General features: G+C 29.6%; 1 protein-coding gene across 1 annotated transcript; it reads left to right on the top strand.

Annotated features, from left to right (window-relative positions):
- Positions 1-7,410: 7,410 nt before the first annotated feature.
- Positions 7,411-10,186, top strand: LOC125814911 (BTB/POZ domain-containing protein At1g67900-like). Its single transcript, XM_049494359.1, has 4 exons — positions 7,411-7,949; positions 8,056-8,125; positions 8,290-9,549; positions 9,659-10,186. Exons 1-4 carry the CDS (start codon positions 7,891-7,893, stop codon positions 10,157-10,159), a joined length of 1,890 nt encoding a protein of 629 aa, XP_049350316.1. The 5' UTR covers positions 7,411-7,890; the 3' UTR covers positions 10,160-10,186.
- Positions 10,187-14,282: the final 4,096 nt, after the last annotated feature.

Below are 14,282 nucleotides of genomic sequence, written 5' to 3'. Positions count from 1 at the left end.
TAATTCATAAATGAAATGAGAGTGTTATTTTCCAAATAACGGTTTATGCTCAAAATGAAAGAAAAAGAAATGGCATGATAGAGACTTTTGCATGACCATTTTGCCAGTTCATAGAGGTGTGTGTAATGAATGAATATTACAAGTCGAAGCTCAGCAGTATCACATCTATTATCAGATTTGGCTTGTCTTGTGAGTTGTGTGAATGCCCCTAATATGTACAATGTTTTAAGACGTAAAGTAACATAATTTACATCCATAAAAGAGGCACATCCATATATTCCACCTAGGGGTGTACAAACAAAATCGATAAATCGCTTCAAATCGTAATTCAAATCAAACTAGAAAAATATTGACTAGTGATTTGGTTTGATATTGAAAAAAAACGTGTCTATAATTATGGTTTGATTTTAAAAAGTCAAATCGAATCAAGTTAATTAACTCGACATTACATGTATAAATTTTTTGTAAATGCCTTAACTTTTCCATAGTTTTTATAGATATTTGTAGAACTTTGGTTATTAATTGTGGAAAGGTATGATGTTTAATTACACGTCGATGTCGTTTCTTCTTGTTATAGTTTTAAGTAAATATATTTACGTTTATAAGATTAGTATAACTTTTGAAGAAATGAAATATTATAATTGATGGAAAATATATAGAGAAAGCTAAGAGTGAGGAACATAAATCTTAATCAGTACTTATTTGTCTTAGAATAAGCACACAAAATTAGTTATGAGAAAAAGGAAGGGAAGCAAACTACAATTAACATGCCCTACATATAAGATGCAGGTGATGGGTCTTTGTTTGTAAGGTAGAGCTACTTATAATTCCAACAACTTGGTTGAAAAATGAAAATGAATTAATAATTTGTTGTTTGCGAGCGGAGACAAAAATACTAAGTGATTCTTCACATCTGTCTTAACTAATTGATGGATATAGTTATCTGATACCTGTTGCTGATAAGAGATGACAGATATTTCATGAAATTAATTAAAATACGTGAAAATTAACTAATACATGTCATCAAAAATAATAATAATTAATAAGTTGTTTGTGAGTATGGTGAAATGCAAAAATGAATGCAAAAGGCCATTCTTTTGACTACTTTGGTTTTACCTTCTGCATGCTGCCAGTCATTTTGAATTATGTAAGACTAGTCTTCTTGATAACTCTTGAATTTTATTAAGGTATGGAAATGACTGTTTCCCTTTCTGTTGCAAAATCCAGTATATATATATATATATATATATATATATATATATATATTTGACTTTTCATCTTATTCGAAGCTCGTATAAAAGTCTCGATTAAATTTTTATTGCATACGATAAGACTCATTTAAAGGTGATGCTCTCAATAAATATTTTTTCATACCTTAAATTTGAACCCGAGATCTCTAATTAAAGGACTAAAATTCATATATTCATGATGGAACTATTTAACGCAATCATTAAGTACTGTTTTCTTTTACCGACCCCTGGAGTTTTTGTTCTTGTAATTCCTTTTTCTTTCCTCCTTTTCATATTAGTTGCCTGTTATTTTTTTTAAAGAAATCATAAAAAAAATATTTTTACTAGTTTACCTTGTAATTTTATTTAGAACTTTACAAACTTGGCTACAATTTTTAAAAAATAAATAAATTGTAGGGGTAAATGAAAATTTTGGTTTTTTTCTTTATTTTTTAAATTGACAAATAATTTGAATAACTTTTTTTAATAACTTAGACTACTAATATAGAACGGAGGGAGTTATAGTTATTGTAATTATTCATCGCCCATTTCAAATTCTTGTCTATTTAAGCAAAAACAGAGTGGGTTAATTCGTGTAGTATTTTTAGGAATATAACAATTAGTTTAGTGATTGTATTGTTTTAAAACATAATTTTGTGATTTTGTTGTTACAAAAAGTAAGTTTAATAACCATCGGTAAAACGAATCTAAGCATGGCTATAATTGAAATCCATAGATGAATTCAAATTCTAGAATCAATTGTAGGTTTAAAAAAAGTGTGATATATTGCATGTATACAATATGTTTTCCATAATGTATATATAATTCTAGTGAAAAGTAATAAATTCAATTGAATTTACAGAGACACAAAAAATGAATTAAGATTTCCTAACTATTTACAAAATAAATTTTAAAAATGATCTTTTAGATCTCTTATAAAAAAAATTATTACCAACGAAATCAATTATTTCCTCTAAAATATGGCTCACCCTTGATCTTATAAGTATGGGTGTGCATTCGGTTTTTAGATTTGGTTTGGACTTTTCGATTTTTGGTTTTGAAGAAGTGTAATCCAATTCGAATCAAAATAAATTTGGTTCGGTTTGAGTTCTCTTTTCGGTTCAATTATTTGGTTATTTCAATAATTAGAAACATAATCAAAATTATATTTGTAATTTGAAAATATTAATAATAATAATATATCAATCATAGAAAAAAATTTAGAAGTAAAAGGTAAAACACAATAGTTAAAAGTATATCAACTATAGATGTTCAAACATAACTCCAACTTAATTCTCATTATTATTTTTAAGTTTTTCGGTTTTCGTTTTTCTAAATTCAAAACCAAAAATCCAAAAAAATAAATTATTAATTCAAAACCAAACCAAAAAACTAAAAAACCAATCCAAATTAAAATTTGGTTAGTTTTAATTTGATTTGATTTGATTTTCGGTTTAATCCAAATAATGTACCCTACTTATAAGACATAAAATCTCCCACTAGAATTCTTTCTAAAAATAAAAGAGCTTAATTAATTCCCAATTAATATATTTATTTTTCTAACGGTGAAGTGATATTTTCAACTATTTTTGGGTCCATTGATCACTAGTGAGACCCTACATGTTTAATACTGGTAACCCCGTTGGGTAACACAGATAGCGACCCCAGACGGACGCCGTTGCCACTTGCTTCATAATTTAACCCTAGTCGCGGTGAACGCTTAAACTTGTATAACGTTGAACAAGTATGTAGATATATATATCATGTGTGACTATTTGTTCAGTTTTGTACTAATTTAAAAAATCATTAAACTATCCACTAATCAGCTTAAAATCTTTTGATTACTGGATCATCAATTCAATAGTGATTTACTTAATTTCATAACAAATTAATTGATAATTCAATAATAATTGTTGAATTATAATCTTATTCCTTAAATATATAAAGTAACTTGACCCTAGGGAGTTATGCTAGTTTCATATTTATTTTCATTTTTTGGAAAATTTCTTTTGGCTAGAAAATTTGGCCAGAATGGTAAAATAACACATTTCACACTATGTTATTTTATCTTTATGAACATTTTTACCCGTTTAACTTTAATACATTTTAATTAAAAATTGAAAAAAGATCAGTTTATTTTAAAATAAAAAAGATATTATAGACTTTTTAAATTTCTGGTCAAATTTTGGCCAAATTTTCTGGTCATTTAGCATTAACTTTATTTTTTTGTTGTTTTAATCTTTTAATAAGTGAATTTCTTGGAATTTACCTTTTCAATTATTTCTTCCCTTATTCTCTGATCCGTCGTTTTTTTACTTTTTTTTCCTGCTTTATTCATTAGCCCTTCATTCCCTTTCTGGCATTTCATAGCACATATATATTCCCAAGGATATTCAAAGTGATCAAAAAAAGCTTTTGCTATAAAAGCTGAAATGGCTCCATGGAATATAACTATACTACTATAGAATAGTATTGGTTATCTAGATCCATTCTCATTTTACAACAAATACTTCCTCATTTATTTTTATTTGTCGCGTTTTGTTATTCGAAAGTTAAATTAAATGAACTTTGACCAACATTTTAAGCTATTATGAAGTGATATCATCAATTTTTAAATTAAGACATTGATTCTATCAACTAATAATTACTTCGTTAATGTAAGTCATCACCTTCCAATTTATCTGTTGACCCACAAAAGAATCTCGTCTTTTAGTAAACCAAAACAATGAACAACATAAACAGTTAATACTTTTATATCAAGATTAAGAATATTTCAGATTAGAAGTACATTTAATGGACTAGAAAATTTATTTTACAAGCTCGGAATAAAATACTTATCTCTACTTGATCCGTTCAATACAAAATATACTAGCATAAGAAGTTGGAACTATAATCACATAATTAAGATAAATTATATATAAATCTTGTTCTATAGTTATATCGATAGCTTTGTTCAATTTTCATCTTAGAGTGTGAACATAAACATAATACTTACAAGAACAAACAATTTAATGTTATGTGTATAAGATAAACTCTATACGCTGAATTATCTACTATATATACAAATAAAGAGACATACAAATGAACTTATTTAAAAGTAAACTTTGATATTAAATCGAATATATAAATAAACAATTATATATATATATATATATATATATATATATATATATATATATATATATGAGTGAAGTGAGTGGTGTACATATGTTGATATAGACCTATTTGCAAATGCCAATGGTAATGGTCCTGGCCGGACCTTGATAGAGGTAACTCATCATATAGTTTCCTCCAGCTACTCATCACCAAACATTGATAGAGCCATTACACATTCAATTCTTGTAGAATAGCTAGAGATAATAGACATATATAGCTTGCTTGTGCCTTTGTGTTCGGTGGCGAAGTCAGAAATCTTTGTTAAAGATGTTCAAGATATCTATATACATATGTGATATATGCTAATATAATTTTGACAAAGAGTGTTCAACTGTTACTCCGCTTGTGCCAACTCCAACTATGGGTCAATATCTCTTTATTTGTCATCATGCAACATATTAGGTCGATTTACTGCTTTATCACAAAACACCATACTTTATTATATTTGAATTACAAAAGACAATGGTATGTATATATCATATATCATTACAATTGGAAACCAACCATTATTCCTACTTAATTAGACACTTTTGTTTTGTTATAAAAGTGTGGTATACGCAACACTAGCTACTTCAATTATTATATATACTATATAATTCAGCAACTAATTCAGTCACTGTCTTTGGCAATTCTTAAGAAGCCTTCTATGAAATGATGACGATTCTACATATTTTGCATGCTAAAAAGTAACTACTAAAACAAATGAAACTAAATTTAACAAGAAAATAAATGACAGAAAGTACTTAGTATAATATTTGCACCTATGTTTTAGGAAGTCAACTTAGCCATAAGTGATTGCTAAACCAACAATATATAGTTTGTGGTGTACCGCTCTCCATTTTTAATCAAAGATTTTATATTCGAATGCTGAGTATAGAGTTATTCTAGTTTATTTTTTGTGATGGCCCTGTTGTCCACATATTCCATGGAATACTTACCATCTTCCATCAACATGTACCTGATAGTTACTATGTCCATCAATGCTAAGATAAATGGAAAGAATCACCTAGTTTTTTTTGTCTCTGCTAAGGTTTGAACGTGAGACCTAAGAGTTATTTTAATTTTTAGGACTTGCTTTATCCTTCATTGTAAAACTTTTTGAGGTGAATTCAAATTTAATCGAACCTCAATAAGAATATGATTATCAAATATCGAATATCGAGTGATAACCATAAAAAGAAGTGATGGCTACCATCACTCTGTAGACTTAATAACAACAAAATTTACTTTCTTTTTTGTATGGATAAGGGGATAGAAAATAGATGCCACGGCCACATACTAAAATTCTCTTCAATTTTAATCTTTCCTAAGTTTATTCATCTGTATATCAACTGGACCCTACACTTTTCCTTCAGAGTTATTATCACTGTGATTGATTTTGTTATCAAATAATTTTACAATAAAGTATTATTTCAGTAGAATCCAAGGCAGAAACAAAATTGACCAGCATATCTTTCAACTGCCAATTTAATGCATTTTATCCCCACATCAATATTTTAATCTTTAAAAAAAAACTGTCTAATTGAGGTAAACAAAATTCTACATTTCACATACAAGTTTGAACAAATTATATTAAATGGCTATTGCCCTCTTTTAATAAATGTTTGATGGTCTAGTTATTATTATTTAGATATATTGAAAAGCAAGGGCAAACTTTTTTTGTCCCCATTTTATTTTTATTTTATATATATATATATATAAACTTTTTTTGTCCCCATTTTATTTTTATTTTATATATATATATCATGAACTTGAGGCCCTTATGTGAGAATACTTAAAAGCCAACTTTGAAAGTGATACACAATATATCCTTTTACTTTCTGCTCTCTTCTTTATATCATTACTTTATCTTTACATGTATTCTTTTTCTTTTTTTCCCAAAAGGAAAAGAATAATATTTCTTGTATTATAAACAGAAAAGGCAAATGTTTAATACAAAGAGAGCGGCGTAGGATGACTTGTATGATTGTTTTTGACTAAAATAATCAAAAACTTTGCTAAGAAAGAAGGATAGTGTACGAATTCAGAATTTTCACTATAAAGGTTCAAAAAATTAAAAAAAGTAGTTTTTACTTTGAATTTTGAATTTTGAATTTTTCAAAATTACTGAGTCACCTATAAGTTTGTGTTCAAGAGTTTCGAAGTCTATAAAAAAAATTGTCGAAGGAGTTGAATGAACATCCTCGCCTTTTCCTAGATCGGCTTTCGCCCCAGCATGGCTGGCATTTGGCACTGAACAAAGTCTATCAAAACAGGTAAAATGATAAACAGTATTATCAAATTTTGTCTCTCCTTGTTTTTTTTTTTGGTTCATTTAAATAAATAATTGGGCCTTTACCGAATCATTTCGTATTTGCTTTTACCATTAATGGAAATCCAACATGAAATGAGTAGAAAAACAAAAGAGTAAATTTTTTCAAGAAAAAAATATCCATATTTACTCCTCAATTTATGATTACGTGTTAAAAATATCGTCAAATTGAAGCTTCTTTTAAGGGTCAAGGGCGTAACGAGACTTTAAATGTTAGACGAAAAGTTTAATGAATGACAAATTTGCTTAATATCAAATAGTACAATGGCAAGATGAACTCAATTGGTTGACTACCTAAACTTTTACCTTATTGGTGAGGGTTCGATTTCCACTTAATAGATAATCTTAATAGTTTAGTTGGTTGACCATCAATTTCTACTACTAGTGAGGGTTAATTCCCTTTCCATTTCCCCTAAAGAAAATACTCCAATGGTAAGATTGACACTTTATTTAAGTCCGTCTTAGCGTAACACGTGCCTAAGTGAGTACAATTTGATATATTTTGCAATCTAAGAATTCATCATAAGTTAACTAATTTTGATACTGAGTTAAACATATTTTGCTATTGTTTATTTATAAGAAAGGGGATTTTTTATTAGTTTTTTTTGTCTTCTCCAATTTCAATTATTAATATTAGAATAAATTTTGTGGCTCTTCATTTTCCTCCTTTTTTTTCTCTCTCTCTCTTTTCAAAATTATTTGACTTATATTGTCACAGTCCTTTGATTTAAATGAGAATTGGGGTAGCTTTGATTCTTTGTGTTTTCATGTCACTAACTAAAATTTTCTTGATTCATATCATTTTGGTCAGCATCATCATTAATATAAATTGCATTAGTGCAAGCCAGATACAAACAAATCCACAACCTTTAGTTTCATGTCCCTCCTCTTCTCTCTATTATTATTATTATTTTCTCCTTAGCAACTATTTGTGGAGTTGAAATAAGTGTCAATCTTGTTGTGTTATTTACCAAACTTTTTTTAGACAGGATATTCTAAACTAACTAGTGCTTCTTTTTTGTTTTTAGACAATATCTATTGCTATTTGCTAGTACTAGTAGTGGTGTCTAAAAAAAGTAAACCTTTCAACTGTTGTAGAATTTGCCTTTGTCTCTCATGGTTTTGCATATTGCTTGATATATTTTGTGTTTTTTTGTGAAACAAAAAGAGGGAAAAAATAAAAGACTCAAGAATATGAAGTTTATGAAACTTGGATCTAGGCCTGACACTTTCATTACTACTGAGGCTGTAAGGTAATTTATTAATTGTTTCCTCTGTTTCTTGAAATCAAAGAAGAAAAAATTCAAAAATGTTCCAAAGAAATCAAAGATTTTTTTTTTGTTTTTTTGGTTGATGCAGGTCAGTTAATTCTGAAGTTGTTAGTGATCTTATAGTTCAAGTAAAGGGTAGTAGATATTTGCTTCACAAGGTTAGATTCTTTATCTTTTTCTCAGAGTCGAAAGGACATGTATTTTGCTAGTGAAAATGAATTAACATATCCAAATGCCTGCTAATTTGGAGGAAATTGTGTTTGGACATGTAAAAATTATGAATCCAAATGCTTACTAATTTGGAGTTGATTGTGTTAAACAGTTTCCTCTGCTGTCAAAGTGTTCAAGGCTACAGAGGCTATGTTCTGAAAGTCCAGAAACTTCACAGCACCAAATTGTGCAGCTACCAGATTTTCCAGGTGGAATTGAGGCATTTGAGCTATGTGCAAAGTTCTGTTATGGAATTACCATCACTCTAAGTGCTTACAACATTGTGGCGGCTCGTTGTGCTGCAGAGTATCTACAGATGACAGAGGACGTAGAGAAAGGAAACTTGATTTACAAACTCGAAGTGTTTTTCAATTCTTGCATACTTTCAGGTTGGAAAGACTCAATTGTGACATTACAAAGTACAAAGTCTTACCCTTTATGGTCTGAGGATTTGGTAATTACAAGCAGATGTATTGAAGCTATTGCTTCGAAAGTTTTAGCTCATCCTTCAAAGGTTAATTTGTCAAGAACCTACTCGAGAAGAGGCCCGAGGGATGATATTTCTTGCATTGAATCCGATAGCAGAAGACATAATAAAGATTCATCTAAAATTTGGTGGGCTGAAGATTTAGCAGAATTGAGCATAGACCTTTATTGGAGAAGTATGATAGCTATCAAATCTGGTGGGAAAGTACCTGCTACTGTTATCGGTGATGCATTGCGAATTTACGCCTCAAGATGGTTACCAAACATTTCAAAGTATGCAAATTTTGAGAAGCAGATAGTACATGATCAATCCGAATCGGATTCAATTGGAAAACACAGGCTGCTTTTGGAGTCAATAATCAGCTTGTTACCAGCTGAAAAGGGGGCAGTTTCTTGTAGTTTCTTGTTGAAACTACTTAAAGCAACTAACATATTGAAGGGTTCTTGTTCATCTAAAATGGAATTGGCAAGAAGGGTTGGACTTCAATTAGAAGATGCTAGTGTTAATGATCTGTTAATACCTTGTGTGTCACACACATGTGACACAATTTATGATGTGGATATAGTTATTACCATATTACAACAGTTCATGTTGCAGGTTCAAAGTCCTCCAACAAGTCCACAAAGAAGGAGAGGAGATTTTGAGAGGAGAAGGTCTCGATCCGCGGAGAATATTGACCTTGAGTTTCAAGAAAGTAGAAGATCTTCTTCAGCATCACATAGCTCAAAACTCAAGGTAGCTAAGCTTGTCGATGGATATCTTCAAGAAATTGCTAGTGACACAAATTTACCCCTCTCAAAATTCATATCAATTGCTGAAGCAATCCCAGGATTCGCCAGGCTTGATCATGATGATCTTTACAAAGCCATCGACATCTATCTCAAGGTAAAATTGCACATAACATGGAAATAATCCTTTGCACATGTCCTATATGTTACTCATGTTATTTTTAAAACGTCAGTGCATATAACTCAAACTGTAACGAAAAATGCAGGGGCATCCAGGGCTGAACAAGAGCGAAAGAAAGCGCCTTTGCAGGATATTAGACTGCAAGAAACTATCAATGGATGTTTGTATGCATGCTGCACAAAATGAATTACTTCCACTAAGGGTAGTTGTTCAAGTTCTTTTTTTCGAGCAAGCTAGAACCGCGATGTCTGGTGGTCATGTAACAGAGTTGCCTAGTAACATCAAAGCACTTCTAGCAAACCATGATGACACAGCCAAGACTTCAGCAGCATCTTTTAACAAGGCCAAAATGACACCAGTTAATGACCAGTGGAGTAATGCATCAGGCATAAAATCTCCAAAGTCGAACATTTCAACTCTGAAAATGAAGCTAGCTGAAGATGATGATTTGGATGAACATAATGCAGATGAAATTGGAAAATCTTCAAGAATTAAAGCTTTATGTGTTCTTCCGAATCGACCGAAAAAAATGTTCAGTAAGTTATGGTCAAACAATAGATCATCAGTTGCAAGTGAAAAGAATTGATAATTTATATCTTATCATTATTGTGGCCTTAAAAGAGTATTTGTTTTTCCTTTTGTTAGTTTTCTGGAGAACAATTTGTAGCCTTTAGAATAGACAAATCTTTATGCTTCAGTATTGGTGTAAAATGTAACCTAAGCTAATAAAAGTACAACAAAATTTACAATTAGAATATTGGGAAAATTATGTGTTGAACTTATTTTGTTGGATTAGTTCATACATGTACCATCAATTTATGAGTTACAAGTTAGACACCAAGCTTCTAAATCGGATAGATTCATAGGTTCCAAATTGAATGACAGGTATAATGCAAGAAGCAAGAAGGTCAACCTCTTTCAAATATACAAAATGAATTTTGACAATGTAATTTCGATCTAAATGAATCATCCTTTCCATAGAGACTTGTACTATGAAATATATTATACAAAATTTTGGGATTTACATATAGACATAGTAATTGGAACATGTTCTTCCTAAGAAACCTTGTTTGATTTTTTTCCCTTGAATTTTGACACATAGATTATTACTCATTTTAAATTGCTTGTACTTGCAATGACCCGATCATCGCTCTTTCACGTGTGGGTTTGACTCTTTTTCATGAGTCAAACATATGAAAATTTCGGATGGTGGTGAGATTCAAACCTAGAATCTCTACCTAATCTGATATCATGTTGTATTGTTTGACCTTCTCAAGATCTAAAAACTTAAGCGGAAAGAAAACACACACATTTATTTACTTAATTATATCTCAACACCGTATCATCTTCCAAATTAATCTCATCAATCTAGTGCTTTTTGGACCAACATTCTAGTACATACATGGCCTGTGATTCAGGACTCAAATCTAGTGCTTTTAACATATACCTATTCTAGTATACGTATCATAATTTAATTCTAAACTTTTCATATTTTCTAGCTCATGAACAAAAGCATACATACATGCATCTTAAAATTAATTTCCTAATACATGTTTTAAATAAATAATCATGTAATTGGAGTACGTTGTGCAATAATTTTCTTTTGAATACTTTCCATCTTATTAAAAAAAAATTCTCAGATACAATTATACTTATACTGACAATAAGCATATACTGAAATTTGTTTTGTTCGTAAAATCATTAATAATTATGCACATAACAGCTAATAAGGCTCGTTTTATTAACAACAAAAGATGCTTCGATTTTTTCTCATCATAATAATTATGTCTCTTTTGAGTATAAGCAGCTTGATTATTATTAATTTACAGATCTAGGTGTTCGACATTTGTGAAATCTTGGTGATTTGTAACATGTGGTATGTGTCAATTATTTGTATCCACATGCATATGAGTTAAATTTTGCTTGGGAATTAAGGCTGTCCAATTTTGTTTCGAAATTTTTTACATATTGTTTTATTTTTTCATCTGGTCTTCGAAGTCTACATTACAGCATCGCCAAAATCTAAATCACACACTGCAGGATCCATTCGGGGTGACGCTTCCAACAAGATTTTCTTCATATCGAGGACTCGAACCAGGGGCGGACCCAGCATACATTCAGGGGTTCCCTTCGACGGAAAATATTACTATTTATATATTATTAAATTTTTATTTTATGTATATATAGTAGATGTCGAACTCCCTTCGATTAGTTCGTGTGTTTATTTCTTCATATTTTGAACCCCTTTGTTAAAAATCCTAGCTCCGCCACTGGTTTGAACCCGAAACTTTTAACTAAGGGTGGAAGAGTCTCACCAAATGCACCACGACTCATGTTGGTCATATATTGCTATTATTGCCAAACAAGCATGATACATAATGTGGGAGTTTTATTTTGTTGACAGAGACATATTCATAGTATTTTGCTTGGGTTTACCAAAAATGTAGTAACTGCAAATATACCCCAGATAGGATATGTCAGATTTTGTAAAATGGTACAAATAATTTAGCATAAAATCCAAAGCTGCCCCTTCTTAAGGCTACACTAATTAAAATGATTAATGTTAGCAACTGGAGATGTAGGGTTGCATTGATATAACAAGATTGCATGCTTGCTTTTGAAATTCTTCTTCATTTTGGTGGACAATTACTGTATATCTCCAATCCTTGTTTTAAGCTATTGGAATTGAACCCACTTGATTAGTTGATTTCCACTAGAACGGGAAATTACGCGGATAAACAAATATACGTTAGCTAATTAGCTAATATAGCTATAGTTTGAACTCACAACTTCTTTTTAGCTATAATTATGCGCGCCTCTCTCCTCTGTTTCTCTCTCTCTCCTCTCTCCTCTCTCCTCTCTCCTCTCTTATACATTTACAAATACAAATTATACATGTACGTATACAATTATATGACAAATATATTAATACAATTGACCTCTCTCCACTCTCTGCCCTCTCTCGCTCGCTTCTCTCTTCCCTCTCCCAATCTCACTCGCTAGATATACAAATACATATGTATACCAATTACGTAATACAATCTACAAAAAAATGCTTAATTTGTAGCAGTTAACTTGTGGGAGTTTTTAGAAATCCCACGTATAATTCATTTTGTGACATTTTCTTTTGACCCCCATAATATAAACCTTTTTGTGGTGGTTTTATTAAGGAGGTTAGAAAATCACCACAATTTAATATTATTTGTGGCGATTATCGACCCCCAAAAATTTGTTAAATTTGTTACTTATTTCTTTTATTTTAATCTTTTCTCAAATTATATAATACAATACATTTGATATTGAAAGTTAATTTCATCATATATTCACACCCTTTTCCTATTGAAAGTTAATTTCATCATATATTCACACCCTTTTCCTATTGAAAGTTAATTTCATCATATATTCACACCCTTTTCCTATTGAAAGTTAATTTCATCATATATTCACACCCTTTTCCTTCTTCATTTTAACTTGATTGTAATTTTTTGATCCTCTATTTCTTTTATCAATTAAAATATTTTTTGAATTGTTTTTTTACTTTGTAGATGTAATTTCACTTCAACATTTTATCTAATATGGTTATACTTTACTTTGTATTATTTAGTGATTTTGGTTATCATAACACAAAATTTTAAATTTTATAATTATCAAATTTTTTTATATATATATAAAACTCAAATGTCAAATAAATAGTCATTTTCTTTTATATTTATTTTGTTTGATTTTTTAAAGTTTATTTAAGCTTTTATAGTACTTGTTGATTTTTTAAGGTGAAACATTTTAATCAATAGTCATTACAAATTAATAAAAATTTAAAAATAAAAGCTTGTTCTATGTAATAAAAAAAATCTTTTTATCTTTTATTTTGACCCAACTCAACCAAAACTTAATACCTCTCCCTCCAAAATATTTAAAAAGCTTAAAAATATAATTAATTTCCCCCTAAAAACCTTTCAAATCCAATCAAAATGAAATAACTACCCCTCCTTCCCACCCATTCCTACTAAAACACGCACACACACATCCCAATTCTTTTTCTGTAACTCCCTCTCCTCTCCTTAATCCCTTTGCCTCTCTCACTCTTCTTTACTTTATTTTTTATTTCATTTTTGTGTGTGTAAATTTGGTAATTACTTCTTCTTTTTTTGATGTAGGCATTGCAAAGTGAAACAAATGGTAAATAACTATTTGAGTATAAAGGTAATTCTTTGTTAGGCGAGTTTGATGATTCATATTAGAATTTAGAATTTATATTATTATTTAATTTATAGGCATTTTTTATTTTGCAAGTTGATAAAATTTAATGTATCAATAATTTTACATATTGCAGGATTTGTTAAAAGTCTCACCACATCGTAAAGTAATTCATACCCAATCTTTAATTGATTTATGGTAAGCCCCAATTTTATTTTTGTTTAGTTAAGGATGATGTTATCATTTTAATCTTGATTGGATTTGACTATTACAAATTAAAGGACGATTTTGCATATTAGATTGTGATCGATATCAATATAACTTATTCAATACAGAAAATTGTTGAAGTTATAATTATTTTCTTGGTAAATGAAAAAACAAAATAAGGTCAAAGAAGAAAGTCTAACTTGTAAATTATCAAAAGTTAAAAATATTTGAACCAACATGTTAAATAGAATGAGCATCTTTACATGATTTTGAAAAATATAAATTTAGTTTGTGCTTACATAGGAATA

Source organism: Solanum verrucosum, unplaced genomic scaffold (assembly GCF_900185275.1).
Source record: "Solanum verrucosum unplaced genomic scaffold, falcon-dt-bn FXZP01000085.1, whole genome shotgun sequence".
NCBI classification, from domain to species: Eukaryota; Viridiplantae; Streptophyta; class Magnoliopsida; order Solanales; family Solanaceae; genus Solanum; species Solanum verrucosum.
This window is presented reverse-complemented; position numbering and strand designations above follow the sequence as displayed.

Bases quoted from the DNA above. Each gene is read 5' to 3' on its own strand.
- LOC125814911 (XM_049494359.1), top strand. From the start codon at position 7,891: ATGAAGTTTATGAAACTTGGATCTAGGCCTGACACTTTCATTACTACT. The intron at 8,126-8,289 runs GTTAGATTCTTT...TGTGTTAAACAG, and splicing joins GTAGATATTTGCTTCACAAG to TTTCCTCTGCTGTCAAAGTG. The intron at 9,550-9,658 runs GTAAAATTGCAC...CGAAAAATGCAG, and splicing joins CCATCGACATCTATCTCAAG to GGGCATCCAGGGCTGAACAA.